Genomic DNA, 25803 nt, shown 5'->3' on the forward strand with positions numbered 1-25803 from the left:
TTAACTTTTTTAATGTGGCTGACACTTCCTCTGGGTTCATACAAACCAATATCCCGGAGTAATTCATTTACTCAAAAAGTACACTGACTGAACTGCTGTGAAGAGAGAAATGAAGATGAACACCGAGCCGAGCCAGATAATGACTCATTCACGAGTCAAGAACCGTTTCTGTCAGATGCGTCCGATTCGAGAACCGAGGAGCTGATGATACTGCACATGTGCGATTCAGTGTGAAGCAGACTGACACACAGAGTGTCTGAACTGAACTGATTCTTTTGGTGATTGATTCTGAACTGATTCTGTGCTAATGTTATGAGCCGAGGTAAACCGAAGGCTTGCAGTCATCGTCAATGACGCCATTACGTCGAGCACAAAAGAACGGTGAACCGTTTTCTTCAACCGGTTTATTGAATTAAACTGTCCGAGAAAAGTACTGGTGATCCGAAAACCAATGCAACCGGTTCGTGACTCGTGAACGAGTCATTATCTGGCTCGGCTCGGTGTTCATCTCTCTCTTCACAGCAGTTCAGTCAGTGTACTGTTTGAGTAAATGAATTACTCCGGGATATTGGTTTGTTTTAACTCAGAGGGAGTGTCAGCCACATTAAACAACTTAACAGCTTAAGTCATTTGTGGATTAATGCATATGGGAGACGCAAAATGTTTAAAACGATTCAGTTCGATTTGGTGAACTGGTTCAAAAAGATCCGGTTACATCGAATGATTCGTTCGTGAACCGGATATCACAAACTGCTTTGTTTTGAACTCTCTCACAACAGACACAGAAGAGAAGACAATGCTGAATAAAGTCGTAGTTTTTGCTATTTTTGGACCAAAATGTATTTTCGATGCTTCAAAATATTCTAACTGACCCTCTGATGTCACATGGACTACTTTGATGATGTTTTTCTTACCTTTCTGGACATGGACAGTAGACCGTACACACAGCTTCAATGGAGGGACTGAGAGCTCTCGGACTAAATCTAAAATATCTTAAACTGTGTTCCGAAGATAAATGGAGGTCTTACTGGTGTGGAACAACATAAGGGTGAGTTATTAATGACATAATTTTCATTTTTTGGTGAACTATCCCTTTAAGACAGCTGTGTCATCTGAATATTTAAAAATTTATGCCGCGTTTCCACCACAGGAACTTTACCCAGGAACTAGGGACTTCGGGCTGGTACTCGGTGTGTTTACACCACAGGAACTAGGAACTAAATAAAGTTTCGGGTAAAAAATGCCCCTCAGAAAGTCCCTGCTGGTGAGGTGGTACTTTTTCAAAGTTCCGGAACTTTCTGGGGCAGGACTTGGGTGTTAAACATCCTGATTGGTTGAGTTCACGCAGCATTGGTTGGGTTCAACCACCATGTATTCGAAACATTTTCAAAATATTAATGTTATTGTGTCATGAAATGTAATTTTAAAAGTATTTCAGGCGAGAATGTAGTCGTTTAAAACTCAAATCTGTGGTTTATTTATAAAGACAGCGCCTACTTAAAAATGTGATTCGCCGATCTCGGGGACATGAGCTCCACGCGATCAGCAGGAGCTCAGTCCTCATGTATCCTCCGATAGCAGCCTCACCTCGGCTAGACCTTCTGGTATGTGCCGCTGGCTCTGATGTCTCTTTAGTGGTTAAACATAACATATAATTTGTTTTGGGTAAATCTAACAGGTTATCTTTGGTGTGTATTCAATTAATCTATATGTTAAAATGAAAATAAAAACGGCAAATTTATATAATATCTAGTTTCATTGTAAATAAAAAAGGCAAATTTATATAATATCTAGTTTCATTGTAATGACTGTATATACACATTTCCCTGAACAAAGTACATTTCTGCAGCTGTTATGTTTAAATGAAAACGAAAGGAGGCAGTGGTATTTGATATGAAGAAATGTGATGTCCGCAACACTGCTAACTCCCATAATTTATTAAAAAACAAGCAACGTTTCGACCCTCAGGTCTTCATCAGGCTTAATATCAATGTGAAGTGAAATCACCTTTAAATAGACACAGGTGATCACCTTAATTAGACACACACAAATACAAGTCATGTGACAATTACAAGTCATAATAACCCCACTCATTACTCAATTAAGGGAACAGTTGTATGGAGAAAACAATCAACATACATAGCCTACATGCAGAAACACAAATGCACTCATTGTAAGCATGGCTCATACTCATAAGAATGGCTTTATGTCAAAATCTTCAATAAGACCATAAGGAGATAATGTGTTTAAATAGTAAATCCAAAAAGTTTCCCGTTGGAGAAGCTTTTTACCATGATCACCTCCTCTAAACGGTTTGTTGACCCGCTCCACCCCAATATATCTAAGGGCGCTGACATTATGCCCAGCTAATTTAAAATGAGCAGCAACAGGACTACGTTCATGTCCTGTTCTGATGGTGCTTCTGTGTTCACTGATCCTAGTCCGTAGCGCTCTCGTTGTTTTACCGACATATGATAAGCCACATGGGCAACTGATTAAATAAATAACATGTGTGGTACTACATGTAATGGTGCCGCGAATAGATAGTGTCTTACCAGTGTGTGGATGATTAAAATTTTTACATTTATGCGTATACGAGCACTGGGCACAACTTCCACATCTATAATTACCCTCTGGCATGTTAAAAAAAGGAGTTGTAAGTTGTGGACGTATATCATTCTTAACTAGATGGTCTTTTAAGTTAGAAGCACGCTTAAAAATAAGCTTAGGTTTTTCTGGGAAGACTCTGATTAGTTTGGGGTCCGAATCAATAATGTGCCAATGTTTGTAAACAGATTTTCTAAATTCTGATACAAGTGGAGAGTATTTTACACAGCATAAAGGAGACTTATTTGGGGGTTTTGTGCATTTATTTTATCGAAGGCACTCATCTTGCGTTGTCTGATCAAAACGTTCTTTTGCCGAATCCACCCAATCTTGTTTGTACCCTCTATTGAGGAATCTTTTTGTCAAGTCCGCAGCCTGCTTTGAGTAAGATGTGTTATCGCTGCATATTCTGCGTACACGATTAAACTGACTTATTGGGAGACTTTTGACCAACGGCCTGGGATGAAAACTATCCCCATGCAATATAGTGTTGCAATCTGTAGGCTTGCGAAAAAGATCCGTTTTTAAGACCGTACCATCTTTATATATCTGGATATCCAGAAAACTGATGCATTGTTTATCATATTCCAGAGTAAATTTTAAATGTTCATTACAAGAGTTCAAATACTCCTGAAAGTCATTTAATACATCCACTGTGCAATCAATAATCAGAAAAATATCGTCAATAAACCTCTTGTAAAATAAGATCTTAGAGTAAAATGGATTTCTCTGATGCAGCACAAATTGATTCTCAAAAAGACCCATAAATAAACAAGCATAATTAGGGGCCATTTTGCTTCCCATGGCAGTGCCTTTCTTTTGTATATAAAACTCATCTTGGAAGCGAAAGAAGTTATTGGTAAGAACTATGTTCGCCAAGTCTAATATGCACTCAGTGCTAGGTTTGACTCCGCCTTATTCAAAGATAGAAAATACTGAAGTGCTTCTAGGCCACCATCATGTGGAATATTTGTGTACAAACTCTGAACATCAAAAGTGGCCAACAACCAATTATATAATAATGGTACGGTCTTAAAAACTGATCTTTTTCGCAAGCCTACAGATCGCAACACTATATTGCATGGGGATAGTTTTCATCCCAGGCCGTTGGTCAAAAGTCTCCCAATAAGTCAGTTTAATCGTGTACGCAGAATATGCAGCGATAACACATCTTACTCAAAGCAGGCTGCGGACTTGACAAAAAGATTCCTCAATAGAGGGTACAAACAAGATTGGGTGGATTCGGCAAAAGAACGGTTTGATCAGACAACGCAAGATGAGTGCCTTCGATCAAATAAACGCACAAAACCCCCAAATAAGTCTCCTTTATGCTGTGTAAAATACTCTCCACTTGTATCAGAATTTAGAAAATCTGTTTACAAACATTGCCACATTATTGATTCGAACCCCAAACTAATCAGAGTCTTCCCAGAAAAACCTAAGCTTATTTTTAAGCGTGCTTCTAACTTAAAAGACCATCTAGTTAAGAATGATATACGTCCACCACTTACAACTCCTTTTTTTAACATGCCAGAGGGTAATTATAGATGTGGAAGTTGTGCCCAGTGCTCGTATACGCATAAATGTAAAAATTTTAATCATCCACACACTGGTAAGACACTATCTATTCGCGGCACCATTACATGTAGTACCACACATGTTATTTATTTAATGTCAATGTCAATGTCACCTTTATTTATATAGCGCTTTAAACAAAATACATTGCGTCAAAGCAACTGAACAACATTCATTAGGAAAACAGTGTCAATAATGCAAAAATGATAGTTAAAGGCAGTTCATCATTGGGTTCAGTTATGTCATCTCTGTTCAGTTAAATAGTGTCTGTGCATTTATTTGCAATCAAGTCAACGATATCGCTGTAGATGAAGTGTCCCTAACTAAGCAAGCCAGAGGCGACAGCGGCAAGGAACCGAAACTCCATCTGTGACAGAATGGAGAAAAAAACCTTGGGAGAAACCAGGCTCAGTTGGGGGGCCAGTTCTCCTCTGACCAGACGAAACCAGTAGTTCAATTCCAGACTGCAGCAAAGTCAGATTGTGCAGAAGAATCATCTGTTTCCTGTGGTCTTGTCCTGGTGCTCCTCTGAGACAAGGTCTTTACAGGGGATCTGTATCTGGGGCTCTAGTTGTCCTGGTCTCCACTGTCTTTCAGGGATATAGAGGTCCTTTCTAGGTGCTGATCCAGCATCTGGTCTGGATACGTACTGGATCCGGGTGACTGCAGTGACCCTCTGATCTGGACACAGACTGGATCTGGTGGCCACGTTGACCTCGGAACAAGAGAGAAACAGACAAATATTAGCGTAGATGCCATTCTTCTAATGATGTAGCAAGTACTTAGGGTGTTATGGGAAGTGTTTCCGGTTCCGGTTTACCTAATTAATGCAGCCTTAAAATCCTTTAACGGATTTGGATAATAAAAGCATATTAGTATGTTATGTGTATGCCAGGTTAAAGAGATGGGTCTTTAATCTAGATTTAAACTGCAAGAGTGTGTCTGCCTCCCGAACAATGTTAGGTAGGTTATTCCAGAGTTTGGGCGCCAAATAGGAAAAGGATCTGCCGCCTGCAGTTGATTTTGATATTCTAGGTATTATCAAATTGCCTGAGTTTTGAGAACGTAGCGGGCGTAGAGGATTATAATGTAAAATGAGCTCATTCAAATACTGAGGTGCTAAACCATTCAGGGCTTTATAAGTAATAAGCAATATTTTAAAATCTATGCGATGCTTGATAGGGAGCCAGTGCAGTGTTGACAGGACCGGGCTAATATGGTCATACTTCCTGGTTCTAGTAAGAACTCTTGCTGCTGCATTTTGGACTAGCTGTAGTTTGTTTACTAAGCGTGCAGAACAACCACCCAATAAAGCATTACAATAATCTAACTTTGAGGTCATAAATGCATGGATTAACATTTCTGCATTTGACATTGAGAGCATAGGCCGTAATTTAGATATATTTTTGAGATGGAAAAATGCAGTTTTACAAATGCTAGAAACGTGGCTTTCTAAGGAAAGATTGCGATCAAATATCACACCTAGGTTCCTAACTGATGACGAAGAATTGACAGAGCAACCATCAAGTCTTAGACAGTGTTTTAGGTTATTACAAGCAGAGTTTTTAGGTCCTATAATTAACACCTCTGTTTTTTCAGAATTTAGCAGTAAGAAATTACTCGTCATACAGTTTTTTATATCGACTATGCAATCCATTAGTTTTTCATTTTAGTTTTTTTTGGTGTGTTTCACCGGGCTGCGAAGAAATATAGAGCTGAGTATCATCAGCATAACAGTGAAAGCTAACACCATGTTTCCTGATGATATCTCCCAAGGGTAACATATAAAGCGTGAATAGTAGCGGCCCTAGTACTGAGCCTTGAGGTACTCCATACTGCACTTGTGATCGATAAGATACATCTTCATTCACTGCTACGAACTGATGGCGGTCATATAAGTACGATTTAAACCATGCTAATGCACTTCCACTGATGCCAACAAAGTGTTCAAGTCTATGCAAAAGAATGTTGTGGTCAATTGTGTCAAACGCAGCACTAAGATCCAATAAAACTAATAGAGAGATACACCCACGATCAGATGATAAGAGCAGATCATTTGTAACTCTAAGGAGAGCAGTCTCAGTACTATGATACGGTCTAAATCCTGACTGGAAATCCTCACATATACCATTTTTCTCTAAGAAGGAATATAATTGTGTGGATACCACCTTTTCTAGTATCTTGGACAGAAAAGGGAGATTCGAGATTGGTCTATAATTAACTAGTTCTTTGGGGTCAAGTTGTGGTTTTTTGATGAGAGGCTTAATAACAGCCAGTTTGAAGGTTTTGGGGACATATCCTAATGACAATGAGGAATTAATAATAGTCAGAAGAGGATCTATGACTTCTGGAAGCACCTCTTTTAGGAGCTTAGATGGTATAGGGTCTAACATACATGTTGTTGGTTTAGATGATTTAACAAGTTTATACAATTCTTCCTCTCCTATGGTAGAGAATGAGTGGAACTGTTCCTCAGGGGGTCTATAGTGCACTGTCTGATGTGATACTGTAGCTGACGGCTGAATGGTTGCAATTTTATCTCTAATAGTATCGATTTTAGAAGTAAAGTAGTTCATAAATTCATTACTGCTGTGGTGTTGGGAAATGTCAACACTTGTTGAGGCTTTATTTTTCGTTAATTTAGCCACTGTATTGAATAAATACCTAGGGTTATGTTTGTTTTCTTCTAAAAAAAAAAGAAGAAAAGTAATCGGATCTAGCAGTTTTTAATGCTTTTCTGTAGGATATGTTACTTTCCCGCCAAGCAATACGAAATACCTCTAGTTTTGTTTTCCTCCAGCTGCTCTTTAGGGTGCGAGTATGCTCATTATACCATGGTGTCAAACTGTTTTCCTTAACCTTCCTTAAGCGTAAAGGAGCAACTTTATTTAAAGTGCTAGAAAAGAGAGAGTCCATAGTTTCTGTTACATCATCAAGTTGTTCTGAGTTTTTGGATATGCTAAGGAATTTGGATACATCAGGAAGATAACTTAAAAAGCAGTCTTTTGTGTTAGAAGTGATGGTTCTTCCATACTTGTAACAAGAAGTAGAATTTACAATTTTGGCTATATGAATTTTGCAAAGAACTAAATAATGATCTGAGATATCATCACTTGGCTGAATAATTTCAACACCATCAACATCAATTCCATGTGACAGTATTAAATCTAGAGTATGATTTCGACAATGAGTAGGTCCTGAAACGTGTTGTCTAACACCAATAGAGTTCAGAATGTCTATAAATGCTGATCCCAATGCATCGTTTTCATTATCAACATGGATATTAAAATCACCAACTATTAAAACTTTATCTGCAGCCAGAACTAACTCGGATGTAAAATCACCAAACTAATCAGTTGCCCATGTGGCTTATCATATGTCGGTAAAACAACGAGAGCGCTACGGACTAGGATCAGTGAACACAGAAGCACCATCAGAACAGGAGATGAACGTAGTCCTGTTGCTGCTCATTTTAAATTAGCTGGGCATAATGTCAGCGCCCTTAGATATATTGGGGTGGAGCGGGTCAACAAACCGTTTAGAGGATGTGATCATGGTAAAAAGCTTCTCCAACGGGAAACTTTTTGGATTTACTATTTAAACACATTATCTCCTTATGGTCTTAATGAAGATTTTGACATAAAGCCATTCTTATGAGTACATTTGTGTTCGAGCCATGCTTACAATAAGTGCATTTGTGTTTCTGCATGTAGGCTATGTATGTTGATTGTTTTCTCCATACAACTGTTCCCTTAATTGAGTAATGAGTGGGGTTATTATGACTTGTAATTGTCACATGACTTGTATTTGTGTGTGTCTAATTAAGGTGATCACCTGTGTCTATTTAAAGGTGATTTCACTTCACATTGATATTAAGCCTGATGAAGACCTGAGGGTCGAAACGTTGCTTGTTTTTTAATAAATTATGGGAGTTAGCAGTGTTGCGGACATCACATTTCTTCACCTCAGTAGTCCTTCTTTGTCCAGCACCTGCCAGAAGGTGGGATGTGCACACAATAACTCTTTTTAACATAAGTGGTATTTGATATCCCATTTCGTTTTATTGTAAATATACAGAGAGGAAAATAGCAGTAGCCATGGTCAGCTGACTGATGTTATCAAACCTGCTGTTTGCAAATTTACTGGATTTGCGTCGTCGCGGACATCATACTCCCGAGTCGAATGCACAAAGTCCGCACTACCGAGGATGCACGTCCAAAATCAGCGTACTTTGTATTGAGAAAAGCGCGCAGACCTACGTCACCAGTCTATTTGCCTAATCTTCCCAGTACTTTACACCGTGTATGGTGATAAAAAGTAAACGGGCATAGGCTTTGTGATTCTCTAAGTGCTTCAGAATTAAGTGCATAATGCTGCCAATAGCATCCTCAGTTCCCATCCCTTGTCTATAGGCATACTGTAAAGGACCTAATTTGTTAGCAACCTCTGCTTTTAACATTGACACAATGCACTTTTCAAAACATTTCATAATCATATACGTTAACGCGATCGGTCTAATATCATTATTTTCTACGCACTTGACTATCTTCGGAACCGGTATGATCACAGCCCTTTTCCAAAGGCTAGGAACAATACCGGTATCCAAAGATTGTTGAAAAATACGGAGCCAAACTGGAGTCAGTTCATCTGCAAGGTTTCAAAAATTTAGGCTGAAATTCCATCAGGGCCTGCTGATTTCTTAGGACAAATGTGTTTAAAGAAGTGGTTGATCTGATTAGCATTAATCAGCAGCTTTTCTTTATAAACACCAGATGACTCCATATCACTAGTACTATTTACAGGAGTATGGCTGCTCTTCTCAAATCTTAAGTAAAAGTTATTTAAATCATTGGCTTTCTGTAAATCGTCAGGAGTAGATACACATTTCCTTGAGGCTACATATTAGTTATGGATTTCATAGAATCCCAAAGCTGTTGAGGATTAGATATGTTTAGCTTATTCTCCAGGAGTTCTTTATGTTTATTCCTGGCCTCTCTCAAAAGTCCGTTCAATTCCTTCTGAGCCAAACTTTTTGCGGAACGATCTTGGTTACGAATGTCTAGTTTTTTTTTAATAATAAAGCTTTTTATTTCCTTAGTTATGTAGGGCTTATTGTTAGCATAAATGATCACCTCTTTTTTGGGTACTACATTATCAGTGCAAAATTTAATATAATCTGTCGTTACCATGGTAGTTTCATCAATATCATCACTATGAAATACTTCCCAGTCAGCACAGAGAAAACAACCTTTCAAGGATTCAGCAATGTCATTCGACCACACATGTGCATCTATGCGACAGTGTAGGTTTGACACAGAGGTATTAATCAGCCTTTAGCAGGTAAGATGGGTGTTGAAAGAGAGAGACACCAACGATCTTCTCAGCTTCTCTCACTATGCATTGAAGTGTCTTGCAGCAGAACTCATCGCAGGCACCATACCGCACAGTGATGCAGTTAGTCAGGATGCTCTCGATGGTGCCTCTGTAGAAGGTGCACGTGATGGGGGCCGGGGCTCTAGCTCTTCTCAATTTGTCGAGGAAATAGAGACGTTACTGTGATTTCTTGGCCAGTAGAGGTCCTCTGTGATGTGCACACCCAGGAACTTAGTGCTGCTCACTCTCTCCACAGTCGCACCGTTGATTGGAGTGAGGTGAGCTGCCTGGCCGGGTGGTGCAGTGAAAATAATCTCTCTCTGAACGTGGAGAAGATGGAGATTGTTGTTCATTTCAGAAGAGCGCAGACTCAGCACGTTCCTCTGTTCAAAGCATTTCATGAGAATAGCAGTAAGTGCAACTGGACCATAGTCATTGAAACAGCTTCTTCGGGACTGGAATGATGGTGGTATCTTTGAAGCATGTGGGGACAACACCCTGACTTAGTGAGATGTTGAAAAGACATATTTGAGTTCCACTGCACAGTCTCTCAGTACACGCCCAGGAATGTTGTCAGGACCCAGAGCTTTGCGTGCGTTGATCCTTCTGAGGGATCTTCTCAAGCTGTCAGGGGACCGCGTCATCACCTGGCCACTGGGAGGAGGTGGAGTCTTCTGTGCAGTGGTGCTGTTTTGTTTCTCAAAGCGAGCGAAGAAGGCATTCACCTTGTTCAGCGGAGAGATGGTGCTGTCACAGGTCCATGGTGGGGGCTTGTAGTCTGTAATGGTGTGTATCCCTTGCCACAGGCTCCAAGAGTCTCTACTGTCTCTACATTTTCAGGAGTGTGTAGACTCCCCTGTCATCCACGGTTTCTGGTTGGCCCAGGCAGTGATGTTTCTTTGGGAACACACTCTCTTGGTCTGCATGATTGAATTCCCCAGCCAAGATGAGTAAAGCTTTAGGGTGGGCTGTCTCCTTCTTCCTGATGTGCTGGTACAGTTCATTCAGTGCCTCACTCCTGTTGTTATTGTTGGAGCTGGGTAGGATGTATACAGCAACTAGCAGTATGGCTTAATATTCCTTTGGTGGATAGAATGGTCTGCACTTAATAATCATGAACTCCACCAGGAGTGAGCAGTGTTTGCAGACCACAACAGCACCGTGGCACCATGCATCACTGATGTAAAGAAAAAGCCAGCTGCTGCAGGTATAACCTCCCTTTAACGTCTCATCTGAAGGATGGTGCTTTTTTTTTTTTTTACTGTATAGCGCCCCGATCATTATACTGGGGCATTTGGACCCACACAGACGACAGGTTGAGCAACCCCTGCTAACCTCACTAACAACTCTTCTAACAGCTACCTAGATTTTACAGGAGGTCTCCCGAGGTACTGACCAGATCAACCGTGCTTAGCTTCACTGGGGGACCAGTCTTCGCTGCAGGGCGATATGGCTGTGGCATTACTTCATTCAATGTTACTGTATGAGACTTTTAAATTTAAGTGCTTGACACTTTTACTTTTGTGTCTACACTCTTTTATTAAGGTGAAATAATGACTACAGTGGCTATTTGATTTTTTCTCTTGTCAATTATGTCAAATCTGCTGCTTCCACACAGAAATTCAGCTGGAATATCCCCATCAGTTTACAAGTGAAGATGAACATCAAAGCTTCAGGAAGCAATCTGTAAAGTCTGAGTTTATTAAAGAGGAAAGGGAGGAGATGGGAGATCCAGAACCCTGCAGAATCAAACACACTGAAGATACTGAAGAACAAACAGGTTGGTATTTATTCTTCACTCTTCACTAACAATGTTGCTGGTTCTAAAGTTTCAAGTAGTTTTAGATTGTGTTTGTTGTAATAGGAAACATCTTAAGAGATCTTCAATAATACAACTTAAAGGCCATGTTGCAGGTTAACCATCACTTTCGATTAATGGGTACATAAATCACTCAAGATATGTATATCATTTTTAAAATGTCTCAAAAAATTTTTTAATTTATTATTAAAAAATTTATTATTTTTAATTTATTATTATTAATTTATCTATTTTTTATGTTTTTGGTATTAACGTTTTTTTATTCAATTCAATTCAATTCAAGTTTATTTGTATAGCGCTTTTTACAATACAAATCGTTACAAAGCAACTTTACAGAAAATTATGTTTCTACAATATTTAGTAGTAGCTAGTAGTTTGTGCACGTTTGACAGGATTTTAGAAAAAATAATAATAATAATAATACAAGACGTAGTCAGCTAGACGATGAACTATCAATATTATTAATTAATAGTAATTATATGATGCAGTCACACATGTAGCAATAATTGTTAGTTCTGTTTGTTGATTCAAGGTTAGGATCATCTGGGGTCCTCTGAGGGTCAGCATCATCTCTTCTCAGGTGTTCTGGATCCAGACTGGAGATGTAAATCCCGTGGCAAAACATAGAAACAATATAGAGACATCATTAGCATAGCTGCTGATCCAACAAAGTAAAATTAGTTTAACCCAAGCTAAAGAATAAAAATGCAGATGCAACTACACTCACAATTTAAGAGATACATTATTCGAATGCTTGGCGAAAGAGATGCGTTTTTAATCTAGATTTAAACAGAGAGAGTGTGTCTGAACCCCGAACATTATCAGGAAGGCTATTCCAGAGTTTGGGAGCCAAATGTGAGAAAGCTCTACCTCCTTTAGTGGACTTTGCTATCCTAGGAACTACCAAAAGTCCAGCGTTTTGTGACCTTAGGGTGCGTGATGGATTGTAGCGTGGTAGAAGGCTAGTTAGGTACGCAGGAGCTAAACCATTTTGGACTACCTGTAGCTTGCTTATTGACGAAGCAGGACAACCACCTAGAAGTGCATTACAATAGTCCAGTCTAGAGGTCATGAATGCATGAACTAGCTTTTCTGCATCAGAAACAGATAACATGTTTCGTAGCTTGGCAATGTTTCTAAGATGGAAGAATGCAGTTTTTGTAACATTGGAAATATGATTTTCAAAAGACATATTCCTGTCCAATGTAACACCCAGATTTCTGACTGTAGAGGAAGTAACAGTACACCTGTCTAGCTGCAGATTGTAATCTACAAGATTCTGTGTGGTGTTTTTTGGTCCAATAATTAATATCTGTCTTATCCGAATTTAATTGGAGAAAATTATTTGTCATCCAATCTTTTACATTTTTAACACACTCTGTTAGCTTAGATAATTGGGAAGTTCCATCTGGTCTCGTTGAGATATATAGCTGAGTATCATCAGCATAACAGTGGAAGCTAATTCCGTATTTTCTAATAATATTACCAAGGGGCAACATGTATATTGAAAATAGAAGGGGACCTAGGACGGATCCTTGTGGCACTCCATATTTTACTGGTGATAAATGAGATGACTCCCCATTTAAGTAAATAAAATGGTAGCGATCGGACAGGTAGGATCTAAACCATCTTAGAGCCTGCCCTTGAATACCTGTATAGTTTTGTAATCGATCTATGAGTATGTCATGATCTATGGTGTCGAACGCAGCACTAAGATCAAGTAAGACTAGAAATGAGATGCAGCCTTGATCTGACGCAAGGAGCAGGTCATTTGTAATTTTAACAAGTGCAGTTTCTGTGCTATGGTGGGGCCTAAAACCTGACTGAAATTCTTCATACAGATCATTTTTATGCAGGAAGGTGCTCAATTGAGCAGACACAACTTTTTCTAAAATTTTAGACATAAATGGAAGATTTGAAATAGGCCTATAATTTGCCAGTTCACTAGGATCTAGTTTTGGTTTCTTAATAAGAGGCTTGATAACCGCCAGCTTGAATGGTTTTGGGACGTGACCTAAAGATAACGACGAGTTAATGATATTGAGAAGCGGTTCTTCGGCTACAGGTAACAGCTCTTTTAGTAATTTAGTGGGTACAGGATCTAATAAACATGTTGTTGGTTTAGATACAGTGATAAGTTTATTTAGCTCTTCCTGTCCTATATTTGTAAAGCACTGCAGTTTATCTTTGGGTGCGATGGATGAAACTGAAGTGTTAGACGCTGTAGAATCTACATTCGCTATTGTATTTCTAATGTTATCTATTTTATCAGTGAAGAAATTCATAAAGTCATTACTATTTAACGTTGGTGGAATATTTGAATCAGGTGGCGTCTGGTAATTTGTTAATTTAGCCACTGTGCTAAATAAAAACCTTAGATTGTTTTGGTTATTTTCAATGAGTTTGTGGATATGCTCTGCCCTAGCAGTTTTTAGAGCCTGTCTATAGCTGGACATACTGTTTTTCCATGCAATTCTAAAAACTTCCAAGTTAGTTTTTCTCCATTTGCGTTCAAGACTACGAGTTACTTTCTTGAGAGAGTGAGTATTACTGTTATACCATGGCACAGTACGTTTTTCTCTAACCTTTTTCAATTTGATGGGGGCAACAGCTTCTAATGTATTAGAGAAAATAGTGCCCATGTTGTCAGTAATTTCGTCTCATTCATGTGTATTTTTGGGTACAAATTATGCAACTCGGTGATGACGTCACTTTGGGGAGAAGTCGAGGAAAGGTAGCCTCAGCCTACTATGATGCCGCATTCCAGACAACCCGTAACCCATATTTTTCCAACCTTAAACCCGTGAAAGTGCACTGGAACAGCAATCAAACCCGTGACTTCCCATCCGTGAACTCGTGTCTCGTACTAGATCGATGTACTCCGAGTTCTGAGGTCACACAGCACGCAAAACAACGATGACAGCCCCTACGAATAATACTGTGTCACTGAACAGAGAGAGAGAGAACCCAGAAGGCGAATGGCAGGTTAATCCTCTTTTAATAGAAATAAGGCAAAGCCGCAACGGCCGAAAAACAAAGGCAGAGTACAGGGATAATTCCTGGATGAAACAATGAAGCCTAAGTGGCTGGTCCGGGAAGCCTCTGATCAGCGAGACAGGGTACTGGTGAGGCGGCGGACCCTTCGTTACTCCTCACGGCAGAGAACTGGGCGGAGAACAAGACAGGTAACAAACAGTCCACACAAGACTCTCCAAACGACTTGACAAAACTAGACAGGACAGGACCAATGGTCTGTAGGAAAAGCACAAATACGTCAGAAACATCCGAAGTGGTTAGTAATAATCCAACAGGGAATGGAAAGAGACAGAGCTAGAAATAGAGAGCCTAATGATAGGAGATAGAGAGCAGGTGAGCGGGAGAGAACGAGGAACAGCTGAAGATGATGAGAGTAGAGATAAGTGAGCGCAAAGGAAAAGAAAGAACCAGCAGATGGAGACAGAGATAGAAAAGAGAAAGAACTCAGATCATGACATACCGCCTACTGATGCAGTGTTTATGCAAGTGGTACACATTGAAAAAACTATTTTAGGTCAATGTAACGTTGCAATAAAATAAATAATCTAGTTACAATTCCTTGCGCTGGACTGTTGTAATGGTCTCCTAACCGGCCTTCCCAAGAAGATCATTAGACAGCTGCAGCTCATCCAGAACGCTGCTGCCAGGATTCAGAATCAGAATCAGAATCAGAATGAGCTTTATTGCCAGGTATGTTCACACATACGAGGAATTTGTTTTCGTGACTGAGCTCCGCAGTGCAACATAACAGCGACAGAACAAAAAACACAATAAGGAATAAAAAATACAAAAAAATACAAATAGGTGGGTAAGGATTGACAATATACAAATTGACAATGTATGGCAGGTATATTAAAATGAGCATTTATGTATGTACATGTATATTATGTGGAAAAGTTTTAACTGTACGCTAAGTATGTGTGTTGGATAAATAAGTGTATGTGTATATAAATATAAATATAAGTAGTGTATTGTGTTCCATGTATGTACATGTATATTATGTGCAAAAGATTTAAGTGTACGCTAAGTATGTGTGTTGGATAAAAAGTGTAGTGTATATAAATATAAATAGTGTAGTGTGTCCCACAGTTATTATCAGCTGTTCATAAGATGGATTGCCTGAGGGAAGAAACTGTTCCTGTGTCTGGTCGTTCTGGTGCTCAGTGCTCTGTAGCGTCGACCAGATGGCAACAGTTCAAAGAGGGAGTGTGCTGGATGTGAGGGGTCCAGAGTGATTTTAACAGCCCTTTTGCTCACTCTGGATAAGTACAGTTCTTGAATAGATGGGAGGGTTGTACCGATAATTCGCTCAGCAGTCCGGACTACACTCTGTAGTCTTCTGAGGTCAGATTTAGAAGCTGAGCTGAACCAGACAGTTACTGAAGTGCAGAGGATGGATTCGATGATGGTGGAGTAGAACTGTTTCAGCAGATCCTGTGGCAGGATAAACTTCCTCAGCTGGCGAAGGAAGTACAACCTCTGCTGGGCCTTTTTCACAATGGAGTCAATGTGAATGTCCCACTTCAGGTCCTGAGAGATAGTGGTGCCCAGGAACCTGAATGACTCCACTGCAGTCACAGTGCTGTTCATGATGGTGAGTGGGGGGAGTGCAGGGGGGTTTCTCCTGAAGTCCACGATCATCTCCACTGTTTTGAGCGTGTTAAGCTCCAGGTTGTTGAGAGTGCACCAGACAGCCAGCTCTTTAACCTCCTGTCTGTAAGCAGACTCGTCACCGTCCTGAATGAGGCCGATGAGTGTGGTGTCATCTGCAAACTTCAGGAGCTTGACAGAGGGGTCCTTAGATGTGCAATCGTTAGTGTACAGGGAGAAGAGCAGTGGGGAGAGAACACAGCCCTGGGGAGCTCCGGTGCTGATTGTACGGGTGCTGGATGTGTATTTTCCTAGTCTCACTACCTGCTGCCTGTCTGTCAGGAAGCTGTTGATCCACTGACAGACGGAGGTGGGCACGGAGAGCTGAGTTAGTTTGGGCAAGAGGAGGTTTGGGATGATCGTGTTGAAGGCAGAGCTGAAGTCCACAAACAGGATCCTCACATAGGTCCCCGGTCTGTATAGGTGTTGCAGAACATAATGCAGTCCGATGTTTACTGCATCGTCCACAGACCTGTTTGCTCTGTAGGCAAACTGAAGAGGATCTAGCAAGGGTCCAGTGATATCTTTCAGGTGGGCCAGCACCAGTTTTTCAAATGACTTCATGACTACAGACGTTAGAGCCACAGGCCTGTAGTCATTTAGTCCTCTAATTTTGGATTTCTTTGGGATAGGGATGATGGTGGAGCGTTTGAAGCATGAAGGGACTTCGCACAGTTCCAGCGATCTGTTGAAGATCTGTGTGAAGATGGGGGCCAGCTGGTCAGCACAGGATTTCAGACAGGCTGGTGTAACGCAATCTGGGCCTGGTGCTTTTTTCCTTTTCTGCTTACTGAAGACCTGGCGCACCGCATCCTCGCTGATCTGTATTGCAGGTGTGGGGGAGAGGGGGGATGCAGGAGGTGTGAATGGTGAGAGCGCTTGATTGGAGAGGTGTTCAGGGTGGGTTGCAGGAGTTGTGAGTGGTGTGAACAGTTGTTTGGAGAGGCATTCAGGGTTGGTTGCAGGAGTTGTGAATGGTGAGAGCGGTTGATTGGAGAGGTGATCAGGATGGGTTGCAGGAGCTGTGAATGGTGTGAACGGTTGTTTGGAGAGGCATTCAGGGTTGGTTGCAGGAGTTGTGAATGGTGTGAATGGTTGTGTGGGGAGGTGTTCAGGGCAGGTGATGGGTGTTCTTTCAAACCTGCAGTAAAACTCGTTCAGATCGTCTGCCAGCCGTTGATTCTCCACAGTGCTGGGGGGTGGTGTCTTGTAATTGGTGATCTTCTTTAGGCTTTTCCACACTGATGCGGAGTCGTTCAAAGTGAACTGAGTCCTTATTTTTTCAGAATAATTCCTCTTTGCCACTTTGATCTCCTTTTCCAGTGTGTATTTAGCCTGTTTATACAAGACATTGTCCCCCTTCTTGTATGCATCTTCTTTGGCCTGACGGAGCTGTCTGAGTTTTGCAGTGAACCACGGTTTGTCATTGTCGTAATTTAGTTGAGTCTTGGTAGGAATACACATATCCTCACAGAAATTGATATATGATGTTACGGTCTCTGTGAGTTCGTCCAGATCGGTGGAAGCAGCTTAAAAAACACTTCAATCAGTGAGATCAAAACAAGATTGTAAATCCTGCTCTGCTTCATTAGTCCATCTTTTTACAGTCCTTAATACAGGTTTAGCTGATTTTAGTTTCTGCCTGTAGGTCGGTATAAGATGAACCAGAAGGTGATCAGAACGTCCCAAAGCTGCTCGTGGAACAGAGTGAAATGCATCCTTTATTGTTGTGTAACAGTGATCCAATATATTACTGTCTCTTGTGGGACAAGTAACATGCTGTCTGTATTTTGGCAGTTCACGGGAGAGATTGGCTTTATTAAAGTCCCCAAGAATGATTAAAACAGAGTCTGGGTGTTGTTGTTCTGTCTCTGTGATCTGCTAAGCGAGTTTCTGTAAAGCTGAGCTCACGTGCGCTTGAGGAGGGATGTAAACACTAACCAGAATGAACGAATGAATCTCCCGCGGCGAATAGAACGGCTTGCAGTTAATGAAGAGCGTTTCGAGATTTGAGCAGCACGTCTTCTTTAACACAGTTACATCTGTACACCACCGTTCATTGATGTAAAAGCATGTCCCGCCGCCGCGCGATTTCCCCGTTGATTCTGCGCCGCGATCCGCTCTAAAGAGCTGAAAGTCCGGCAGATGGAGCGCGCTGTCCGGTATGGTGTCATTCAGCCAAGTTTCCGTGAAACACAGAGCAGCAGAGTGGGAGAAATCTTTATTTGTCCGAGAGAGCAGAAGCAGTTCGTCCGTTTTGTTGGGTAGAGAGCGGAGATTTGCCAGATGGATGCTAGGCAACGGCGTTCAAAATCCGCGTTTTCTGAGTCTCACGAGCGCTCCCGCTCGCTTTCCCCGTCTGCGCGTCCTCTTGAAGCGTGTGATCAACGCAGCCGCTCCGTTGACAAGAATGTCCAGCAAAACATCAGAATAGTCGAAAACCGGTGATATATCGGGAGATGTGTGTTGCCGAATATCCAGCAATTCGTCCCTGGTGAAACTGATTGCAGGAATATAGCTAAAGACAGCACAAACTAACAAAAACACAAAAACAACTGCAGAGCACGTCACGGAGGCAGCCATCCTGTATCGGCGCCACTCGTTATCTCTAGAAGTTCTTTACATAAAGTAAAATAATCATTCTGACTAGAACCAGAAAATCTGAGCATATCACACCAGTCCTCAGGTCCTTACACTGGCTTCCAGTGATTGATTTTAAAGTACTTTTACTTGTTTATAAATCACTCAATGATGGACAGAAATACATTGCAGATATGCTCACTGAATATAAACAGACCACTCAAATCATTAGGATCGAATCAGTTAGAAATACCAAGGGTTCACACAAAACAAGGGGGAGCCTGCTTTTAGTTATTATGGTTGTCTGAACTGATTGCACTGTATTTTATGTATTCACTGTATTTTATGTAAAATCATTTTCCATTTTTAACTGTTTCTAAATTGATTTTAAATCAATGTTTCAATCATTTTCAAAGTTTTTAAATTCCATGTTTTACTTTGTGATTATTATTTTTTTCTTTTTCATGATTATTTTACTTTATGTAAAGAACTTCTAATTACCATTGTGAATGAAATGTGCCAATAAATAAACTTATATCGCCCTTCCTTACCACTAGCGCGTGCTGTCGACGTTTTATTCTTCTATAGAAAGTGCGTAGTAGCCAACGAATTGGTGGGTTTTTGTTCAATGTGAGCCAAAATCATCACAATTAAAAGATCCAAAGACTTAATATACTTCAGTCTGTGTGCATTAAATTTAATGCTCGTGTTTTACAATTTGAGTTGAGTTGAACTTTTCCACGACATTCTAATTTGAGATGCACCTGTACACGCATGTCATAGCCAAGTTTATTAAACCAAAGTTGCATAGTGAGACAATTATCTTATAGGATTGCTAAAATTGTGTAGTGTGTCTCGGGCTTAAGTTGTCAGTAACTTAATAAAACAAGGAATTCTCAAAATATATATTTGTGTGCTGTGGGTGTTACTTTATCAGAATTAAATGCCTACACCTCTCTCTTATTATTGTATACCGGAGCACACCACCCTAATTATTACTCATTTAAAGTTTCCATCATTTGTACTAATATATAGTTTGTTGGTTTCCATAACAGAACAAAATGGATACACGTGTGTCACAGAAGCAGATATTCTAATGTATCCACTTGCTGATTTATTTAACCTCTCTTGCCAGTTATTTGGAAATGTGCTCGCATTAATCCAATTTATAAGGGAGGTGATGTTCTTGATCCTAATAATTATAGACCTATATCTATTACATGTTCTATATCTAAGGTTTTTGAAAAAATTATTTATAATCAAATTTCTAATTATTTATGTGTTAATATTTTAGCATCATCTCAATTTGGTTACTAGGTCTAATCATTCTACAACTGCTCTTCTTAAGTTTACTAATGATGTGTTTTCAGCTTCAGACGATGGCAAACTCACATAAAAAAAATAATAAAAAAAAAATTAAAACTCACAGGTGCATTTTTTCTTGATTTAACTAAAGCTTTTGATTTGGTTGACCAGTATTTGTTCATAGATAAACTTTGTGCTATTAGTTTTTCTGAAAATACAGTTTTGTGGTTTAATTCATATTTGAATAATAGAAAACCATGAGTTTTCATAGATGGGAATAAATCAGCTTTTCTGATTCAACAAAGGTTCTATACTTGGACCGCTTCTTTTTTCTACTTATGAAAATAATTTACCATTAATACCCAAAAAGGTTCAACTTTATGCTGATGATACCATCATATATGTTTCTAATTTCAATTCTATACAAATTCAGTTATCTCTTCAGTCTGAATTTAACGTTACAAGAGTGGTTTTTGGCTAATAAATGAGTGCTTAATAAAACCAACTCAAATATTATGATTCTTGGTTCTAGACAGAAACTTAAATCCAAATCTACTTCTCATGGTGTATCATGTATTGATGGTACTCCATTGCATAAAGTTGATTATATAAAATGGCATGATTCTGAACTTTCTTTTAAATCATATATTAATAATGTTTTGCACAAAGTCAGTATTGCAATTGGTACTTTATATCATTCTCAAGAGTGTGAAAGTGAAAGTCGTGACATTTTGTCAAGTATGGTAACACATACTCAGAATTGGTGCTCTGCATTTAAGTGCACACACACAGCAGTGAGAAGTGTTTTACATGTTCGTGTTCGTAAGAAACTTGCCTCTCAACTAATACTTCCATTTATAGAATACTGTGATGTGGTTTATCAAACGGCATCAAAATCAGATCTTGCCCCTCTTAAAATAGTATATAATAGAGTTTGCAGATTTGTTTTGGGTTGTTCTTTTCTTTACTCATCATTGTTCAATGTATGATGCACTTCAATGGACATAACTGTATGTTAGTAGACATTTATTGGCTTCAATTTGAATTTAAATATATTTATTTCGGTCAATCTACGTTCCTACTCTCACCTATGGTCATGAGCTTTGGGTCATGACCGAGAGGACAAGATCCCGGATACAGGCGGCCGAAATGAGCTTTCTCCGCAGGGTGGCTGGGCGATCCCTTAGAGATAGGGTGAGAAGCTCAGTCACCCGGGAGGAGCTCAGAGTAGAGCCGCTGCTCCTCCACATCGAGAGGGGTCAGCTGAGGTGGCTCGGGCATCTGTTCCGGATGCCTCCTGGACGCCTTCCCGGGAAGGTGTTCCGGGCGCGTCCCACTGGGAGGAGACCCCGGGGGAGACCTAGGACACGCTGGAGAGACTATGTCTCCCGGCTGGCCTGGGAACGCCTCGGTGTCCCCCCAGAAGAGCTGGAGGAAGTGTCTAGGGAGAGGGAAGTCTGGGGTTCTGTGTGTGTTCCTCGAGCAAACAAACAAACAAACAAACAAAAAAAACTATTGGCAAAAGAGCATTTATGTTTAAAGCACCTATAGATTGGAATAACTTGCCTGCAGACATTAGATACATTACATCTTTTTGACTGTTTAAACAATCTTTAGCATGTTGTTTGTAATGTTAATTGTAATTTGATGTACGATTGCTTAACTTTATATGTTAAGACCCCCTCGAAAAAGAGATGTTACATCTCAAGGGGTTTATCCCATTAATAACATTTACAGTTTGGGGAAGATGATGAGAAATTTAAGTGGTTTTATTTTGCATTTACATTCTTGTGACATTTTATATTATATTGCTGTTAGGAACACTTAAAAAGATTAATCTATATTATTTAAAAAACTTTAACATTTGCTGATGTTTTCTTTTGTGTTTTTGTTGCTTTTTTAAGACAATTTTGTAAAAAAATAAATAAAATAAAATTCAAGTACGCCTCACACAAGTGAAAAAAACAAAAAAAGTAATAGAATTTTCTTTGTGGTCCTTTTTTTATGTCCGATAAAAAACTATTATTTGCATGTGTTTATAAGTTTTATTTATTTATTGTATTTATTTTTTTAAGAAAACCCTATTAGGTTATTTGGCAGATGTCTTTACTCAAGTTTTTACTCAAAATTTATAAATATATTAATTAAAAAAAAGATTAAATAAAATGTATGTAGCCATTTACTAAATCTCATATTTTATTTTCATCTAACATTTAAATATGTATTTCAACAAGAATTTAACTCTGAGCATCGTTGATGTGTTTTATTATTTGTAATTGAATATGTCTGGACATTTCTGATTTTAGCGTGTGAATATGGACTTTTATTTTGGAGGGGAGATATGACATCATAAGGCTGCTCCTCCTCCTGCTCTGTTGTGATTCGGCTGAAGAAAGGTTTGTGTTTTTGAAGTGCTCCAAACTGTTCAGCATATTTTATGCTTCTAACGAGAACTCTTAAATGAATGTTTTATTACTGAATGTAACATTGTGTAATGCTTAGTATTTAATAACATTTTTGAATTGCATCCCCACTGAGTAACACAATTAGTTTGGATTATTTTCTTTCTGTTAATTATTCTCCTCTTGTCCAAACTCACAGATAATCATCCAAATTACACACTATTATAAAGATGTCGTTTATTAAAGAGGAGAGTGAAGACATTATGATTGCAGAAGTGTTCAGCATCAAACATGAAGATACTGAGGAACAAACAGGTTTGTTTCTTTATCAAAGCTTAACTCATGTTATATGGTTTTCCTAATTATGGCTTTTATTTGACCTGGAGTGTAGGCTTAAGGAATAGTTCAACCCAAAATGAAAATTACCCATATATTTACTCACCATCAAGCTGTCCTATGTGTATATGACTTTCTTCTTTCAGATGAACACAATCTGAGTTTATATGTATATATTCTGTATCCTCGTTGTTGCTAGCTTTATAATTGAAGTCAATAGGTGGTGAGATTTTGACGGTTATTCACTTTTGACTTGCGTAAACTTCTGTGATGTAGTGCACACTCCTACAATATACTACGCATTATAATCACATCATAGGAGTGTGCACTACGTCACGGAAGTCAATTTGTATCAGCATAACTCTAGAATCTGGTTGTTTTGTTTATAAAGTTTTAAATAAGAATATTTGTCTTACACCTAGGATGACTTGAAGGGTGAGTAAATCGTGGGGAAATTATAATTTTGGGGTGCACCAATCTTTTAACTTGGTTTTGTTTCTATTCACCTTAGACCTGAAGGTGCTAAAAGAGGAGGCTCAAGAACTGAATCAAAATGAAAATAAGTACCTGCTTGAGAATAGTTGTGATTTCATAATGGAAGAAAAATATCTTAGCTGCTCACAGACTGAAGAGGTTTCCACACGAATAAGAGCTCCGAAGACAGGAACTAGAGTTTTCTGCTGCAAACACTGTGGAAAAAGTTTTAGCCAATATGAAACCCTTAAAAGACACATGAAAATTCACACTGAAGAGAAACCTTTTATCTGCAAACAGTGTGGAAAGATTTTTTCTCTTAAAGGAAACCTTAAAAAGCACATACAAATTCACACTGGAGAGAAGCCTTTCGCCTGCAAACAGTGTAAGAAGACCTTCACTGAAAAAAGAAACCTTGAGCGCCACATGAGAATTCATACTGGAGAGAAGAGTTTCACTTGCCAACAGTGTGGAACGAGTTTCACTGAAAAAGGAAACCTTGAGCGTCACATGAGGATTCACACTGGAGAGAAGCCTTTCACTTGCCAAAAGTGTGGGACGAGTTTCACTGAAAAAGGAAACCTTGAGCGTCACATGAGGATTCACACAAGAGAGAAGCCTTTCACTTGCCAAAAGTGTGGGAAGTGTTTCACACAAAAAGGAAATCTTGAAAGTCACATGAGAATACATACTGGAGAGAAGCCATATACATGCACTCAGTGTGGAAAGAGCTTCACTGCAAAAAGAAACGTAAAACTCCACATGAGCATTCACACTGGAGAGAAGCCTTTCACCTGCCAACAGTGTGGGAAGAGTTTCACACAAAAACAGCATTTTAAAGTCCACATGAGAAATCATACGGGAGAGAAAGCTTTTACTTGCCAACAGTGTGGAAAAAGCTTCACTGAAAATGCATACCTTAAAGTCCACATGATAGTTCACTCTGGAGAGAAGCCATTCACCTGCCAACAGTGTGGAAAGAGCTTCTCTCAAAGAGGACATCTTAAAATCCACATTAGAAGTCACACTGGAGAGAAGCCTTTCACCTGTCATCAGTGTGGAAAGAGCTTCACAACAGCAGTGAACCTAAAATATCACATGAGAATTCACACCGGAGAGAAGTTGTTCAGTTGTGATCAGTGTGGAAAGAGTTTCAAACAAAAAAAATCCCTTAACTGTCACCTGAGTTCACCCAAGGAGTGTGGAAAAAGTGTCAGTCTAAACCAGGGGTCAGAAATCTTTATTTCATGAAGTGCCATTTTTAAGTTTCCTAGTTAATCCCTGTGCCACATCACAGTCATTTAAATGTGTGGAATGTGAACAAGGACTCTTGTCTGCATTGATAGTCTAGGGCAGGGTTCTCCAAACTCAGCCCTGGAGGGCCACTTTCCTTCAGAGTTTAGCTCCAAATTTTGGATCTTCTTGGAACTAAACTCTGCAGGACAGTGGCCCTCCAGTACTGAGTTTGGAGAACCCTGGCCTAGTGCAACTGTCCCACCTGTGACCGGTTCGAATCCTGACTCGCAGTTCCTCAAAAGGTAGTTCTGTATGCAGGTGAGAGGTACTTTAAAAGAATGAAATACATACACCTCTCTCTTATTATTTTATAAGTGTGCACACTGCACAAATGATTACGAGATCAAGGCATTTATCTTCTTGTGTTTATATCTAAGTTGGTTTCCATATCACATAAAAATAAATAAAATATCAGTATCATATTATATTCATAAAAAATGAAAACAATGAGAAATTCAAGTTGTTTTATTTTGTTTTAATGCATTCTTATGACACACCCGGTCCGTGGATGATGCAGTAAACATGGGACTGTACTTCATCCTGCAACATCTGGACAAAACAGGGACTTATGTGAGGATCCTGTTTGTGGACTTTAGTTTGGCTTTCAACACCATCATCCCAAAAGCCCTCCAGACCAAATTTCATGTCAAACAGCTGCTCCACCGACACTGGTGCCCCACAGGGATGTGTTCTCTCCCCTCTGCTCTTCTCGCTCTACACCAACGATTGCACCTCTAAAGAACCCTCTGTCAAACTCCTGAAGTTTGCAGATGACACTACAGTCATCGGCCTCATCCAGAGCATGATGAGTCTGCTTACAGACAAGAGGTTGAGCAGCTGGCTGTCTGGTGCAGCCTCAACAACCTGGAGCTGAACACGCTCAAAACAGTGTAGATGATCATGGACTTCAGGAGAAATCCCCTGCACTCCCCCCACTCACCATCATGAAAGCACTGTGACTGCAGTGGAGTCATTCAGGTTCCGGGGAACCACCATCTCTCAGGACCTCAAGTTAATTCTCAGCACATAGAGACTCTTTCACCTAGATATCACACTATAGAGACTGTGTCTGTTCCCCGAACTAGAAATTACAAAAAACGTCCAAACCAATTTGAGTAACAATTTAATTGAGGTTCAACAAATAAAAAATAGATGCAATACGGATAAATGATAAATCTTGGCTTATTGAATATCAGGTCCCTTTCTACAAAATACATTTTTGTAAATGATATGATCACTGATCATAATCTAGATGTGCTCTCTTTGACTGAAACCTGGCTTAAACCTGATGATTACATTATTTTAAATGAGTCCACCCCCCAAGATTACTGTTATAAACATGAGCCAAGT

General features: G+C 39.6%; 2 protein-coding genes across 2 annotated transcripts in view; both read left to right on the forward strand.

Moving 5' to 3' along the window:
- Window positions 1–25803, forward strand: part of LOC132145434 (E3 ubiquitin-protein ligase TRIM35-like) — a 188556-nt gene that overhangs the window by 143926 nt on the left and 18827 nt on the right. The gene's annotated exons all lie outside the window — the stretch shown is intronic.
- Window positions 22366–24562, forward strand: LOC132090976 (gastrula zinc finger protein XlCGF57.1-like). Its single transcript, XM_059497799.1, has 2 exons — window positions 22366–22662; window positions 23195–24562. Exons 1-2 carry the CDS (start codon window positions 22578–22580, stop codon window positions 24406–24408), a joined length of 1299 nt encoding a protein of 432 aa, XP_059353782.1. The 5' UTR covers window positions 22366–22577; the 3' UTR covers window positions 24409–24562.

The sequence above is a fragment of the Carassius carassius genome, chromosome 1 (genome assembly GCF_963082965.1).
Source record: "Carassius carassius chromosome 1, fCarCar2.1, whole genome shotgun sequence".
NCBI lineage: Eukaryota > Metazoa > Chordata > Actinopteri > Cypriniformes > Cyprinidae > Carassius > Carassius carassius.